We start from the raw sequence: 15636 nt of genomic DNA, 5'->3' as shown, positions 1-15636 counted from the left end.
ACAGGGAAGCTCTCAGTAAATCATCTTCATCATCATCAGTGGTATTTATTGAGCGCTAACTCCTTTGGGCGGGGAACGGGTCTACCAACTGCACACGGTAAGTGCTCAGTAAATACGGTTGATTGCAGAGCACTGTGCTAAGCGCTTAAGGGTGTACAATACGACAGAGTCGGTAGACATGTTCCCTGATCACAAGGAGCTTGATGGCTAGCTTGTTGCATAAACCCGATTATACTTTTAACAGTGGTTGCTGTGAAAGTCTTAAATAATGATAATATTGGCATATTTTAAGCTTGGATTTCCAAGGTACCCAAAGTCTTCCAAATCTTTTTGTGCATCTCCCTGCTAGACCTGAAGGTCATTCTGTTTTTCCTCCCCACACACACAATGTCTTCCCCTCTCATGGCCATTTTTTCAACCAAAGTGAGCTGGTTACAACCCTGGGTCAAAAGCTTTTACGTTGAATGTAAGAGTCACCTTCTTTGCAGAACTCGACTTGTATTTAATTGTATTTTCTCCCCTTCCCATCGCCCCGACTCCCTCCCTCTGCTCTACCCACCTCCCCGCTCCACAACAGTTGTGTATATATGTACATATTTATTATTATTATTTTATTAGGTGTGTGTATACATATAATTCTATTCATTTATATTGATGCTACTGATGCCTGTCTACTTGTTTTGTTTTGTCTCCCCCCTTCTAGATTGTGAGCTCGTTGTTGGGTAGGGATTGTCTCTATTTGTTGTTGAATTGTACTTTCCAAGCGCTTAGTACAGTGCTCTGTACGCAGTAAGCACTCAATAAGTGTGATTGAATGAATTTAAATGGCACAATTTTTTTGTTTATTTTCTTCTTAGATTGCCGTATGCCATGAACTCTACAATACAATCAGAGACTATAAGGATGACCAAGGCAGGCTTCTGTGTGAGCTCTTCATCAGAGCACCGAAGCGAAGGTAAAAGAATAGCATTCAGTAACAGGATGAGAACAGCATGGTAGAACAAATATATTCAGAGAGGTGGATTCGAACTCTAAAAATGCTAGATGGTTCACCTTTGTGAGTCCCTTGATTTAACAGAAGCGGTCCCAAATGGTACTTTGGGATGGACGTTACATCATCTTTTCTATGTAACGGGAGGATGAATCTGGGGATAAGGACTCTTGTGTCATTTGAAACATTATTTTAGAAGCATGTTTTCCCTGTAGCCTTTGGATTGATTCCATTTTGTAAACCTAACAGAAATCAACCGGACTACTATGAAGTGGTTTCCCAGCCTATCGATTTGATGAAAATCCAACAAAAACTAAAAATGGAAGAGTATGATGATGTTAACTTACTGACTGCAGACTTTCAACTGCTCTTTAATAACGCAAAGGCATATTATAAGGTGAGGAAGCATCAACTTTCAATAGCTTAAATTCAAGTATACTTGCAGTAGCTTTAAATGTATTTTTTCTGAAGGGGAGGATGACTTAATCTCATGTGTTTCAAAGTGCCTTCTGGTGTCTCACTGCTCTGATTTTTCTTTAAAGTGATTTGAAGAGCAGCATAGTGGATTCTGAATGACGTGAGGATCACCAGATATGTGGTTAATCTGGACTACGTATTTTTCCCCTTCCCCCCCCCCCAACCCCCAGTTAGTTTAAAAAGCTCCTTTAGAAGAGGTACCACATCAATTCTTTAACAGGTACCCCCAAAAGCATAGAAATAATAATGTGCGTGTTTGTTAAGCGCTTACTATGTGCCAAGCACTGTTCTAAGCACTGGGATAGATACAAGGTAATCAGGTTGTCCCACGTGGGGCTCACAGTCTTGATCCCCATTTTACAGATGAAGGAACTGAGGTGCAGAGAAATTAAGTGATTCGCCCAAGGTCACACAGCGGACAAGTGGTGGAGCCGGGATTAGAACCCATGACCTCTGACTCCCAAGCCCGGGCTCTTGCCACTAAGCCACGCTGCTTCTTAGTACAGTTTTGTGCACACCAAGGATGCTCAAGAAGCAGCGTGGTCCAGTGGGAGTCAGAGGCCGTGAGTTCTAATCCCAGCTCTGCCACTTGTCAGCTGTGTGACTGGGCAAGTCACTTAACTTCTCTGTGCCTCAGTTACCTCATCTGTAGAATGGGGATTAAGACTGTGAGCCCCACGTGGGACAAACTGATTACCAAGTATCTCCCCCCAGCGCTTAGAACAGTGCTCGGCACGTAGTAAGCACTTAACAAATACCATAATTATTATTATTATTCAAATCCCCATTGCCTGACAGACCAAACAAATAGTTCGCTTTTCAAGTGAAATTAGGAGTGGAATATGGGGGCCTGCCCCAGCCGTTTTTCCGTCTCCTTTGTGTCCCAGAAAGAATGTAATGAGAGCTGTGGCAGATGGGGAATAAGCTGCAGGTTTGGCCAGAAGCTGTTTTGAGTATTTACAGTCCACATTATTATCATCAGTATGCAGTGAGCATTCCCTGGGTTTACAGCGTTGTATTAGGTAGTTGGGAACAATAAAATTGAGGTAGAAGCCATTGTTCCTGCCTTTGCGTTTTCAGTCTGATCAGTTCTAAAATTTAATCCATCCCTCCAACAGCATGGCTCTGTCATGAGTGGTGGTGCTTGTAGAGCCTTGCAGTAGTTAAGGATCTGGAGCTGGCCCAGCCTCGACCAAACAATGGGGGTCCACTCGGGCCAACACCTGATGTTGTTTCGTTCAAGTCCACTTTAGCCCAGTTTGACTTTCCAGGTGGATGGGAGGAACTCCAGTAAGTGCCACATCTCGAATACGTGCTGCTGGGATTTTTTTTTTTAGTTCTAGTGGAGGTAGCCAGACTTCCGCATACGGATGAACGGCAAGTTCCGTTTTCCAAGGGCAGCAGTCGTCTGTCTGGCCTGCGGCTCGTGAAAAGTTCTGTCCGTGCGAGCGTTAGCACAGTGTTCTATGTCAAGTTTTAGGGGTTAGCGAAAGCGAAAAAGACAGAGCATTAAACACGGAGAGTCAACTTGAAAACTTTGAGGGTAATAATTATGGTATTTGTTAAGCGCTTACTATGTACCAGGCACTGTTCTAAGCGCTGGAGTTGATACAGGAGAATTGGGTTGGACACAGTCCCTGTCCCGCATAGGGCTCACAGTCTTAATCCCCATTTTACAGATGAGGGACCTGAGGCCCAGGGAAGTGAAGTGACCTGCCTGAGGTCACACAGCACACAAGTGGCAGAGCCGGAAGTAGAACACATGACCTTCTGACTCCCAAGCCCGTGCTGTATCCACTGAACAGAAAGTGGGAGGGGCCAGTGAGGGAATGGATTATTTGGGGGGGCCAGGATTGGAAGAAGTTGAGAATGTGTTTCCACCTTAGTTGAAAGCAGAGGAGAAAAGTATATCTTCTTGCTGCTATTTGGAAGGAAGTCTGACTTGTGATAAGGGGGATTAGTTTATCCTAAATAAAGTCAGCATTTAATAAGTGCCTAGAGTATGCAGAACACTGAATTAAGTGTTTGGGAGAGTACAATAGAATTATTAGACCACGTCCCTGCCCTCAAGGGGCTTAAAATTTACTGAGGGAAATAATAATGATGGCATTTATTAAGCACTTACTATATGCAAAGCATGTTCTAAGCGCTGGGGAGGTTACAAGGTGATCGGGTTGTCCCACAGGGGGCTCACAGTCTTAATCCCCATTTTACAGATGAGGTAACTGAGGCACAGAGAAGTTAAGTGACTTGCCCAAAGTCACACAGCTGACAATGGACACTAAACTACAGGTAGGAGGGAATATGAAGAGCTATATAAATGCTAACTTTTTTTTAGTGTTCTTGGTAAGCACTTACTATCTGCCAGGCACTCTACTAAGCACTGGGGTAGATAGAAGATAGCCAAGTTGGGATCACAGTCTAAATTGGAGGGGGGGAGGATTGAACGCCTATTTTACAGATGAGGTAATTGAGGCACCGAGAAGCTAAATGACCTGCCCAGGGTCACACAGCAGACAAGTGCAGAGCTGGGATTAGAACCCAGGTCCTCTGATTCCCAGACCCAGGCTCTTTCCACGAGGGCACACCACTTCCCGGGGTAGGGTGTCCGAGCGGGTGAGGATTCTAGTGTACAGATGATGTGGACGTGCTGAAGTGACGGTTGAGGGGATATAGGGTGGGGAGATGAGCAGTTAATTGGGGAAGAGATGTGACTTCAGAAAGCCTTTGAAGATGGGGAGAGCCGTGGTCTGCCGGATGTGAAATGGGATGGAGTTCTAGCTAGGTGGGGGGCTGTGAACAAGAGTTTGGTGGTGGGAGAGGTGAGAATGAGCCATAGTGTGTAGATTGGCATGAAGATTACAAGGTGGGCTGTAGTGGGAGGAGACAGGGATAAACAGGAGGGAGAGAGCTGATTAAGGTGCCTTAAAGCCCTCAGGTCAGGGGTTTCCTCCTGATAGAACGGAATGGACAGCCATTTGAGGTTTTGAGGAGAGGGTTGACGCGTACTTCAGGAAAATGATCTGGGCAACGGAATGGAGTGTGGACTGGAAGAGAGGAAAGAAAGAGGTCAACAAGGATGCTGATGCAGTAGCCAGGCCTTGACAAGTGCCTGGACCAGTGCGTGACCTATCTTTGGCTGAGGCATTATAGTTCCCCAGGAAGAAGCTGGCCAAAAATCAAAATTTGCAGGGGGGAGATTTTCTAGCATTAACTTCTAAGGTTGGCATTATCCTCAACTCAACTCTCATTCACCCCACATATTAAATATCACCAAATCCTGCCGGTTGTAACTTCACAACATTGCTAAAATCCACCCTTTCCTCTCCATCTAAACTGGTACTATGCTGATCCAAGCGTTTATCATATCCCGCTTTGAGAACTGCATCAGCTTCCTTGCGGACCTCCCTGCCTCCTGTCTCTCCTCACTCCAGTCCATACCTCGTTCTGCTGCCTGCATCATTTTTCTAAAAAATAAACAAAAAGGTTCAGTCTGTGTTTCCCCACTCCTCAAGAACATCTGGCGGTCGCTCATCCAGCTCAGCGTCAAACAGAAACTCTTTACTACTGGCCACATTGTGCACACAGAAAGGTTGTCCTGTTGGTTCTACCTTCACGACATCTCTAGAATCTATCCCCCTCCTCCTTCCCTCACCCCCAACGATCTGGCCTCCTACTTAATTAAATCCATCAGGTCTGACCTCCCCGAAGTCACTCCCCCTCCAACCCCCCGGCTCTCAACATTCTCTGCTACTCTCCCATCCTTCCCAGCAGTATCCTCAGAGGAGCTCTCCTCCCTCCTCTCAAGTGCTACTCCGGCCACCTGTGCTTCTGACCCCATTCCCTCTCATCTCATGAAATCTCTCGCTCCGTCCCTTATCCCCTCCTTAACTTCCATCTTCAACTGCTCACTCTCCACTGGTTCCTTCCCTTCCGCCTTCAAACATGCCCAAGTCTCTCCCATCCTAAAAAAAACCCCTCTCTTGACCCCACTTCACCTTCTAGTTATCGCCCCATCTCCCTCCTACCATTCCTTTCCAAACTCCTTGAACGAGTCATCTACACGCGCTGCCTCGAATTCCTCAACACCAACTCTCTCCTCGACCCCCTCCAGTCTGGCTTCCGTCCCCTACATTCCACGGAAACTGCCCTCTCAAAGGTCACCAATGACCTCCTGCTTGCCAAATCCAACGGCTCATACTCTATCCTAATCCTCCTCGACCTCTCAGCTGCCTTTGACACTGTGGACCACCCCCTTCTCCTCAACACGCTATCTGACCTTGGCTTCACAGACTCCGTCCTCTCCTGGTTCTCCTCTTATCTCTCCGGTCGTTCATTCTCAGTCTCTTTTGCAGGCTCCTCCTCCCCCTCCCATCGCCTTACCGTGGGGGTTCCTCAAGGTTCCGTTCTTGGTCCCCTTCTGTTCTCGATCTACACTCACTCCCTTGGTGACCTCATTCGCTCCCACGGCTTCAACTATCATCTCTACGCTGATGACACCCAAATCTACATCTCTGCCCCTGCTTTCTCCCCCTCCCTCCAGGCTCTCATCATCTCCTGCCTTCAGGACATCTCCATCTGGATGTTTGCCCGCCACCTGAAACTCAAAATATCCAAGACTGAACTCCTTGTCTTCCCTCCCAAACCCTGCCCAATCCCTGACTTTCCCATCACTGTTGATGGCACTACCATCCTTCCCGTCTCACAAGCCTGCAACCTTGGTATCATCCTCGACTCCGCTCTCTCGTTCACCCCTCACATCGCAGCCGTCACCAAAACCTGCCGGTCTCAGCTCCACAGCATTGCCAAGATCCGCCCTTTCCTCTCCATCCAAACCGCTACCCTGCTCATTCAAGCTCTCATCCTATCCCGTCTGGACTACTGTATCAGCCTTCTCTCCGATCTCCCATCCTCTTGTCTCTCCCCACTTCAATCCATACTTCATGCCACTGCCTGGATCGTCTTTGTCCAGAAATGCTCTGGGCATGTTACTCCCCTCCTCAAAAATCTCCAGTGGCTACCAATCAACCTACGCATCAGGCAGAAACTCCTCACTCTTGGCTTCAAGGCTGTCCACCACCTCGCCCCCTCCTACCTCACCTCCCTTCTCTCCTTCTACAGCCCAGCTTGCACCCTCCGCTCTTCTGCCGCTAATCTCCTCACCGTGCCTCGTTCTCGCCCGTCCCGCCATCGACCCCCGGCCCACGTCATCCCCCTGGCCTGGAATGCCCTCCCTCTCCACATCCACCAAGCTAGCTCTCTTCCTCCCTTCAAGGCCCTACAGAGAGCTCACCTCCTCCAGGAGGCCTTCCCAGACTGAGCCCCCTCCTTCCTCTCCCCCTCGTCCCCCCTCCATCCCCCCTGCCTTACCTCCTTCCCTTCCCCATAGCACCTGTATATATGTATATATGTTTGTTCGTATTTATTACTCTATTTTATTTGTACATATCTATTCTATTTATTTTATTTTGTTAATATGTTTGGTTTTGTTCTCTGTCTCCCCCTTCTAGACTGTGAGCCCACTGTTGGGTAGGGACTGTCTCTATATGTTGCCAGTTTGTACTTTCCAAGCGCTTGGTACAGTGCTCTGCACACAGTAAGCGCTCAATAAATACGATTGATTGATTGATTGATTCACCTTCTTCTTCATCCAATCGCTCCTATGCTGGTCCAAGCGCTTATATACCACCTCAGGTACGCGGCTGCCTCCAGTCTCCTCTCTCCAGTCCATTCTTCACTCTGGTGCTTGGATCATTCCCCCCCCCGCCCCCCCAAAAATTAATTCCACAGCTCCCCGTTCCTCCAAACATCCAGTTGCACATCCCTTCTTAAGTGGAAGCACAGAATGGACCGGGAACATGTCTACCAACTCTATTGGAGCTTAGAACAGTGCTTGTTATTATTATTATTACTGTTATTATTAAGAGCTCAGTACAATGCTCTGCACACAGTAAAGACTCTGTAAATATCATCGATTGATCCATTTCTGCCTCAGACTAAAACTCCTTGCTGTCAGCTTTAAGGTGCTAAATGAGCTCTCCCCCTCGTACCTTACCTCACTGATTTCCTGCTGCAGACTTTGCATCTCTAATGCCAAACTACTCCCCGTTCCTCGATCTCGTCTGTCTCGCCACCGACCCTTTGCCCGCGTCCTCCCTCTGGCTTGGAACTCCCTCTCTCTTCATGTCCCACAGACCACACTTTCCCCATCTCCATGAGATTGTAAGCTTTTTGAGGGGAGGGATTGTGTCTACCAACCTTATTGTATCATAGTCTCCCAAGCGCTTATAACAGTGCTCTGCGTACAGTATACACTTAGTAAATACCGTTGATTGACTGACTTAGTAAATGCCATTATGTTATGTCACCACAGATACACAGCTTGCCATCGAGGTGTACTGGAGAGCTGGGTTTGCGGGAGGCCGGCAGTTTTTAGGGACACTTCTTTGGGGTGAGGAGGGTTGCTCAAACATCCAGGGTGCTGTTGCCACCTCAGTTACCAATAAGCAGTGTGGCCTAGTGGATAGAGCATGGCCCTGGGAGTCAGAAGGACCTGGGTTCTAATCCCAACTCCACCACGTCTGCTGTGTGACCTTAGGCAAGACACTTCACTTCTCTGTGCCTCAATTCCCTCATCTTTAAAATGGAGATTTAGACCGTGAGCCCTGTGTGGGACAGAGATTGGGTCCAACCTGATTATCTTGTATCTACTCCAGTGCTTAGAACAGTACTTGCCATGTGATTATCTTGTATGTACTCCAGTGCTTAGAACAGTGCTTGGCATTTAGTAAGCACTTAAGTACCATGATGATTATTATTATCTTGGCCTGCCTGTTTGTGGAGGAATATTATGAGTGCAGATCTGAGGCATCCCACTGTCAGTAGGACTTGAGCTTGAAGTGGTTTTCATCGGTGGTGTTGGTTTTTGCACTCAGCCAGCCACACTCTTTCTGGCCTAGTACCCCAGAAGCTAACAGCGTGCCTTGCAAGATGCTTGGTTAGGGCATGGGTGCAGACTTGGGCTGGAGAACAAGTGTATCCCCAGCTGCAGACTAATCCAGTTTGGGCACCGTTGTCGAGGGAGGCCCTCGGGTCTGCTGTCCAAATCACTGGGATCTTCTAAGGTTGGAGGCCAAATTTAAATAATACCGTGGAATGAAAACGAATCACTGGGATCTTCTAAGGCCGGAGACCAAATTTAAATAGGACTGCAGAATGAAAGAAGCCACGGCATGGGGTTTGGGCGAAAATCATCCGGATAGCCCAATTGATCGGCTCATTAGTTTCCCAAATGGGGTCTGTGCTGGCCAATGTAGGGGTCTTCGGGCAAGGCTAGATTAAAGCTCTGTTGGTCTTGGAGCAGTAGAAGCCTGAGGAGGACCCCCAAGCTGGAGCTCATCCATTCATTCATTCATTCAGTCATATTTATTGAGCACTTACTGTGCGCAGAGTACTGTATTAAGCGCTTGGGAGAATACATTATAATAGGCACGTTCCCTGCCCACCATGAGCTTACAGTCCAGAGAGGAGCTTACATCTTCTGTGGAGCATGTGGGCACTCTTACCTTGGACCGTGCCCTCCCCTCCCTGACAGCGTGGGACTCTTTTAGGTGTAGAACAATGAAATTATAGGCATTTGTGATGTTTGCAGGGCTGGAGGAATATCAGTGGCTGGGCTTCTATTGGGAAGACTGGGGTAGAATAGATCTTTACGATGAACGTTTCTTCCCGATATTAAATACAGCATACAGAGCAGTAGCAAAGGTGTAAAGGATTCTGGCAGTGGTGGGCATAACAATAATCTAAAAATTAGTATCAAAAAATGTCCACCATAGTGGGATCTTTGACCTGTCACCTAATCTATTATTCCTTTTGAATCAGTGATTATTACAATGCAACTTTCCCCGAACACGTGGTTCTTCAGAAACGTAACTCTGGCATTATAGCAAAAATGACTTTGTACCTATAGTAAAATAATTCGAAATAGATTTTTTTATGTGTACATGTGCAGTTGTGTTTATTAACATTCAAAGTGTTGTCTATCAATCAATGGTATTTATTGAGTACTTACTACGTGCAGCGCACTGTACTAAGCGATTGGGAGAATACACTGGCACACTCATTTAAATACTATCGAGTGAGTGAATGGTAGTTTGATAATGGGAATATCAATGTCGATTGAATCTTAAAGCGAAATGCGTTTTTTGGTCATTTAACCTGGCCCAGTCATTTATACAGCATAAACCAGTTCAGTTGAATTTTTGAAATTCAGAATGTTCCTCTTTACAAAGGATTTCAACCAAAGTGGAGGTTATGAAATGGAAATGAAAACCGGCCAGTAGTAATCTTTCCTTTTTATTTGCATGTGCACAGCCGGATTCTCCTGAATATAAAGCCGCCTGTAAACTCTGGGATTTATATCTCCGGACAAGGAATGAATTTGTTCAGAAAGGAGATGCAGATGAGGATGACGATGATGATGACGGGCATGACAATCATGGAACAATTCCTGAAGTAGTAAGTACATAGCTCGCGTAGGAATGGGTTGCAGTTTATTACACAAGCAGTTCTGGGAGGCAGGTACCCTCTGAAGTAGTTTGCCACCTTCCGCCACGAGCAGTTGATGCTGACGTGCAAACTTACAAGATGCATTCAGTAGATGGGGGGCTGTATACTTGGGAATAATTTTTTAACTTCCTAAAGATGCTTTTGTCTCACCTACCTGACCTAGTGAGACTATAATAGATGGGTTCGTTGGAATGTGTGGGAATAAACTGCAAGCATTCTTTTTCCCCAACAATGACAGCTTAAGCGGTGATGAGTTTCAGGCACAAAATGAAAATTTTATATGCTTCACCAGCCTATCTGTTCTTCAACTTTGAAACGTGAGTGTGCAGTCACCATTATTGCAAGTGAGCGTTCAAAGCCGGAGTTGTGATTACTCAGTCTGGCTTTGGATCAAATAAGATCTCAAAAGGGTTTTTTTTTATTTTAATTTTATTTTTTAATAAATAAGAGGCCCTGGGTGTTTCACAGACCTGCTAAGGATGCCAAGAAAGGTGCCAAATACCAGTAAGAAGATATTGTAGCTGATCTCAGTCAATGAGTCGTGTATTCGAGCACTTACTGAATGCAGAGCACTGTACTAAGTGCATGTTGTTGTTATCTTATGCTGTCGAGTCACGTCCGACGCATAGTGATGCCATAGACACATCTCTCCCAGAACGCCCCACTTTCATCTGCAATTGTTCTGGTAGTGTATCCGTAGAATTTGCTTGGTAAAAATGGGAAAGTGGTTTACCATTGCCTTCTTCCACGCAGTAAACGAATCTCGGCCCTCGACTCTCTCCTATGCCGCTGATGCCCAGCACAGATGCGTTTTGACTTGTAGCAGATTGCCTTCCCAAGCTAGGAATGGCATGGGTATGCCTCTGCTCAACTCTCCCTCCTGTAGTTGTGACTGGTAGAGTACTGGAAACTTTCCAGGTGTGACCCTGAGAAGGGGACTAAATGCGAAGGAGAGTACAATACAAGAGAACTGTATTTCAGCAGGAAGTAACACAAATACAACAGGATAAGGGAGCTGAGTGTACAAGTGGAAATTCATAAGTACGTGACTGCAGGGAAAAGGGATAGAATGCATGAGTGCTATGGTTGGGGGCTGAATAATTCAGGGAAGTCTTCCTGGGGGAAGTGGAATTTTTGTGGAAGGACTTGGGAAGGGTGAGAGGTGAGAGTTTCCATCCACACTGGGGAACAGCATGAGCAAGGGGTTAGAGGCAGGAGAGTTGAGAGCAAAGAAGAGTTAGGTGCTTTTGAGGAATAAAGAGCATGAGCTGGGGAATAATGAGTGAAGAGAGTAAATGTGGAAGATGGGGAGAGCTGGCGGAGAGCCTGGAAGCCTGTGATTAGGAGTTTGTGCTCGATGCAGAGGGAGATGGGGAGCCCTTGGAGGTTTTACTGTAGGGAGGAGAGATGTGAGCTAAGTGACATTTGAAGAAGATGTTAGTGGTATTTTAAAGCATGTACTCTGCTCCAGGCACTGTACTCAGCACTGGATCCAGGCAGTATTGTGGCAAGTGAGCTGTCGGGAGGAGAGGCCGGAGGCAGGGAAAGCCGGTGAGGAGGCCGATTGTGCGGTTTTACCACGATATAGCTTGGACCGATCAGGGTGGTAGCTGTTTGGGTGGGGAAGAAGGAAGCAGATCTGGGGAAAAGGCGGGAAGAAAAAAACTAGCAAGATTTAACAGTTGACTGACATAGGTGGATTCTCAGTGACATCAGAAACTTCCTGTGACCAAGGGGTGTTGGAGTAGAATAAAAAGCACTCCTTTTCTTTCCTTGTCCTCTTTCCTCTCTGTGTGTTTTTTTTTTCTTTTTTTTTCTTTCTTCCTCTCTTCCACTCTCTCTTTTGTTTTACCAGAGGGGACATTGCTGGGGTGGATCCTGAGAGCTTCAGAGAGTCTGAAAGCCATAGTATGGCTTTAAAAGGACTGTATAGATGAGAATGGGGCCCGCTGATTCCTAGTACACACACCTTTTCGGGCAGAATCTGCAGATTTAACAAAATACGGGTTTAGTTCTTGCACAAGGATCTGTAGGATGCCTGTTCTAACGGCAGTAGTCTCTGCGATTGCATTTATATCTGTTCACCTTTATTCCCTGAAATATGTATTCTCACAAGAATAAATATACTCACTCCCTCTAGACTGTAAACTCGTTGTGGGCAGGGAATATGTCTGTTATATTGTACTCTTCCAAGCATTTAGTACAGTGCTCTCCACCCAGTAGGTGCTCAATAAATATGATTGACTGACTGACATGGATAATTATGCTTCCAGTAAAATAACTTCAATCCCTTCAGCGAAACATAGTTTGATTACTATTCCTATCCTATTCCTGATGACTTCATAGATCACATTTTTTGTAGTGTGAGAATTAGTAATGGCTCACGCAGAGCAGCATTATGAACATGTTTTCTCTAGGACAGTGTTTGGGGTTTTTTCTTGGACTGTATGAATGTATTTCCTGCATTTCACAGTTTAGCATTTGCCAGAGTTGTATTCCAAGCTGAGTTTTCATATTCCGTCTTTTTACCTCCTCTCTGTGAAACATGCGTACGTTTTAGTTGCTGAGACGTAGAATTTAGTTTAAGCTTCTTTTTATTAATAAAGCCATTTTAACTTTCATTTTCTTTGCCAGCCTTCTCCAAGTTATTTGAAGGAGATCCTTGAACAACTTCTCGAAGCCATAGCGATAGCCACAAACCCATCGGGACGTCTCATAAGTGAGCTTTTTCAGAAACTTCCTTCTAAAGTGGTGAGTAGTGGAACTAAAGCCAAATTACTTTTCTAGTTGCCAGATGAGAACTGATATAAAAGTGAAAAGAAGCTGTAGCCTTTTGCCTTCATAGAGAAAGATAGATGAGCCTCTCTCTTTGTCCTTGGAGACAAGATGAAAGGGAGAAATTAGTTCATCCACATTAGTTTATGCGATTACCAAGGACGGAGAGAGATAAGTAATGACAAGATGCTGCCCAATTCATAAATGGCTTCCCTGGAATGTTAGACTTTTTTAAGTCAACATGGTAATATTATTGAATCGCTGTTCCAAGGCCCTGAACTTTACCTAACCCACGCCTGTGGAGTGGTGTGCACACTTTAGAGGCCCTCTTCCATGATATCAAACAGGGCTGTAAAAGTGATCATGGCATTCTTATGTGATTCTGGGTTAGAAAACGTATTTATTTTTCTAAAGAGATATCATTTCGGTTTTCTGCGCCGTCATCATCAATTCATGTTTTGGGGAGCCACACTGGGGCCCTCCCATCGGACATGGCGACCAAAGAAAAAAAGATGAACAGAGAGATGCCCGTGCTTTGAGGTGCATTTTCAAATGGAGGAATGAGGTTGGAGGGATTCAACCAAAAACGTTTTTGAATATTTTCATGCTTGTTTTTTTTCTGGATATCATTTGCTACAGTGTCCTTAAGGGATTGGATTGGGGCATGAAGAGACGGAAAGCATAGGGAAGAGCCAGTTTGGGGCGCCGGGGAAAGGTGAAAGGGGACCATTCATTCATTCAATCTTATTTATTGAGCGCTTACTGTGTGCAAAGCACTGTGCTAAGCGCTTACACTGTCAGAAGCGGTAGCCTTTCCGCAGTTCAGTAATTGGGCTGATGGAGAATGTTTATGGTCTATATGCCTGTTCTCATCTGTTTGGCTCCTCCCCTCCATATTCTTTTATCCTCAAATTTTTCTCATCTATTCTCCTCTGTCCTGTTTTTCTCCCTAGCCTTGCTCCACCTCATTATTCCTTTTCCTATCCCCTAGAAATTGCTGTATTCCTCCAAGTTTCCCTGTCCAAGCTCAGACCTCCCTCTGACTGTCGGGGTGGGGAACGAACAAGAAAAAAAGACATTCTCTTCTTTTCCCTCAACTCACTGCTCTCTAACAAACTGCCCCTTTATGTGTGGAAAACCAATTCCAAATGTGTATTTCATTGAGTTGTCCTCTCATCAACGTCCCTCGAACTGAGTTCCTGTGCTCAATATTATGGGTTATGTTTTCCAGCAATATCCTGACTATTATGCAATAATCAAGGAGCCCATAGATCTCAAGACAATTGCCCTTAGGATACAGGTATGATGGCGGTTTTGTGTCATATATAGTGTTTTTCCTTTGTGTAAATTTATGAGCAGATGTTCCTAAAGGGTGTTAATAGTAGCATATTGTAAATAAATTTGGGCTCTGTTACTGTTTACAGCTTTTGAGGAGGCAGGATAGCATCTGCTTTTCTTTTAAGAAGGCATAGGGAGAGTCTCCTTGGCAGAACAAATTCAGCTTTTAGGCAGACAGAAAATAAGAAAACATAAGGCATTTTTTGGTTTTGGAAGGTTCATATCCATTAGCACTGTATATTCATGATTGGTATTGAGCAACTCGAAGCAATTACTAAAAGAGATTAGCAGTAACCGAGGACTGCAGAAACTTTGAGAGCAGAGCAAAATTACTGGCTTGCCTACGATGGGTTCTTGCCCTGACCTTTAGAAGAATGCAGCCTCCCTTGCCTTAATTTTCCTCATTAGATGAATAATATTTTGGGTTAGGTTTTTTTCATGACCCCTGTAGGCATCAGACTGCTTCTTGTGGAATTCATTCATTCATTCAATCATATTTATTGAGCGCTTACTGCAAGCAGAGCACTGTACGAAGCGTTTGGAAAGTACATTTCAGCAACAGATAGAGACAATCCGTACCCAACAACAGGCTCACAGTCTGGAAGAGGGGAGACAGACAATACAAAACAATAACATCAATAACTTCAAAATAGATAAATAGAATTATAGATATATACACATCATTAATAAAATAAATAGAATAATAAATATGTACAGATATACACAAGTGCTGCGGGGCAGAGAAGGGGGTAGAGCAGAGGGAGGGAGTAGGGGCGATAGGGAGGGGAGAAGGAGCAGAGGAAAAGGGGGACTCAGTCTGAGAAGGCTTCCTGAAGGAGGTGAGCTCTCAGTAGGGCTTTGAAGGTGGGGAGAGAGCTGACCAACTGGCAGAGTCAGAGCAAGGGGTAGTTTTTAAATCTTCTGAAATAATGGAGGGGAAAGCTTGTGAGAACCTGGGCAGCCCTGCCCCGTCAGTACCTAACCTCATCAACTCCAACATAGGGATTTCCAAGGAGTCTTTTCCCTCCCCTTCCAGGCAGAGCATCCAGGGATTAGGAGAGGTAAAGCAAGAAAGACTGAAAGGAAGTACTTGGAAAGAAAAAGCTAGGAGAGAATGAAATAGGAGGAGAGAGGAAGGGGGTTTAGAAGAAGGGGGAAAAGAGAGAAAGGGAGATGGGTGGGAAAATGGTAAGGAGGACAGAACAGAGAGAGGTGGAGAGGAGCACCATGGGTTGCGTCTCACTCTAGGGCAGGTGGTCCAAGTGGTCTCCCGAGAGCCCTGCCTTTCCCAGGATGTGTGAGGCATTGTATCCTCCACAAGGTGAGGAGATGAGATTTGATTGCCTCAAGCTTCCCCTAATGTCTGCATAGCTGTAAATTAACATGCTATCCTATAGCTAAGCTGAGTTTCCTACCTTTTGAGACCAAACTCTGCATGATGCTGCTTGTGGTCTGAAGCTTGTATCCCCTGTTGTCTTGGTTCAGTA

General features: G+C 45.5%; 1 protein-coding gene across 7 annotated transcripts in view; it reads left to right on the top strand.

The window, feature by feature from the left end:
* PBRM1 (polybromo 1) overlaps nt 1-15636 on the top strand; it is a 110508-nt gene that overhangs the window by 8450 nt on the left and 86422 nt on the right. For all 7 annotated transcript variants that reach the window (XM_038772069.1, XM_038772074.1, XM_038772071.1 and 4 more), the window contains exons 3-7: nt 858-955; nt 1241-1388; nt 9842-9985; nt 12671-12787; nt 14043-14111. In XM_038772069.1, coding sequence (XP_038627997.1) covers nt 858-955; nt 1241-1388; nt 9842-9985; nt 12671-12787; nt 14043-14111 — 576 coding nt within the window. The remainder of the gene's footprint in view (nt 1-857; nt 956-1240; nt 1389-9841; nt 9986-12670; nt 12788-14042; nt 14112-15636) is intronic.

Source organism: Tachyglossus aculeatus, chromosome X1 (assembly GCF_015852505.1).
Source record: "Tachyglossus aculeatus isolate mTacAcu1 chromosome X1, mTacAcu1.pri, whole genome shotgun sequence".
In the NCBI taxonomy this organism is placed as follows: Eukaryota; Metazoa; Chordata; class Mammalia; order Monotremata; family Tachyglossidae; genus Tachyglossus; species Tachyglossus aculeatus.
The sequence above is the reverse complement of the archived record's forward strand: the minus strand, read 5'-3'. Positions and strand labels throughout refer to the sequence as shown.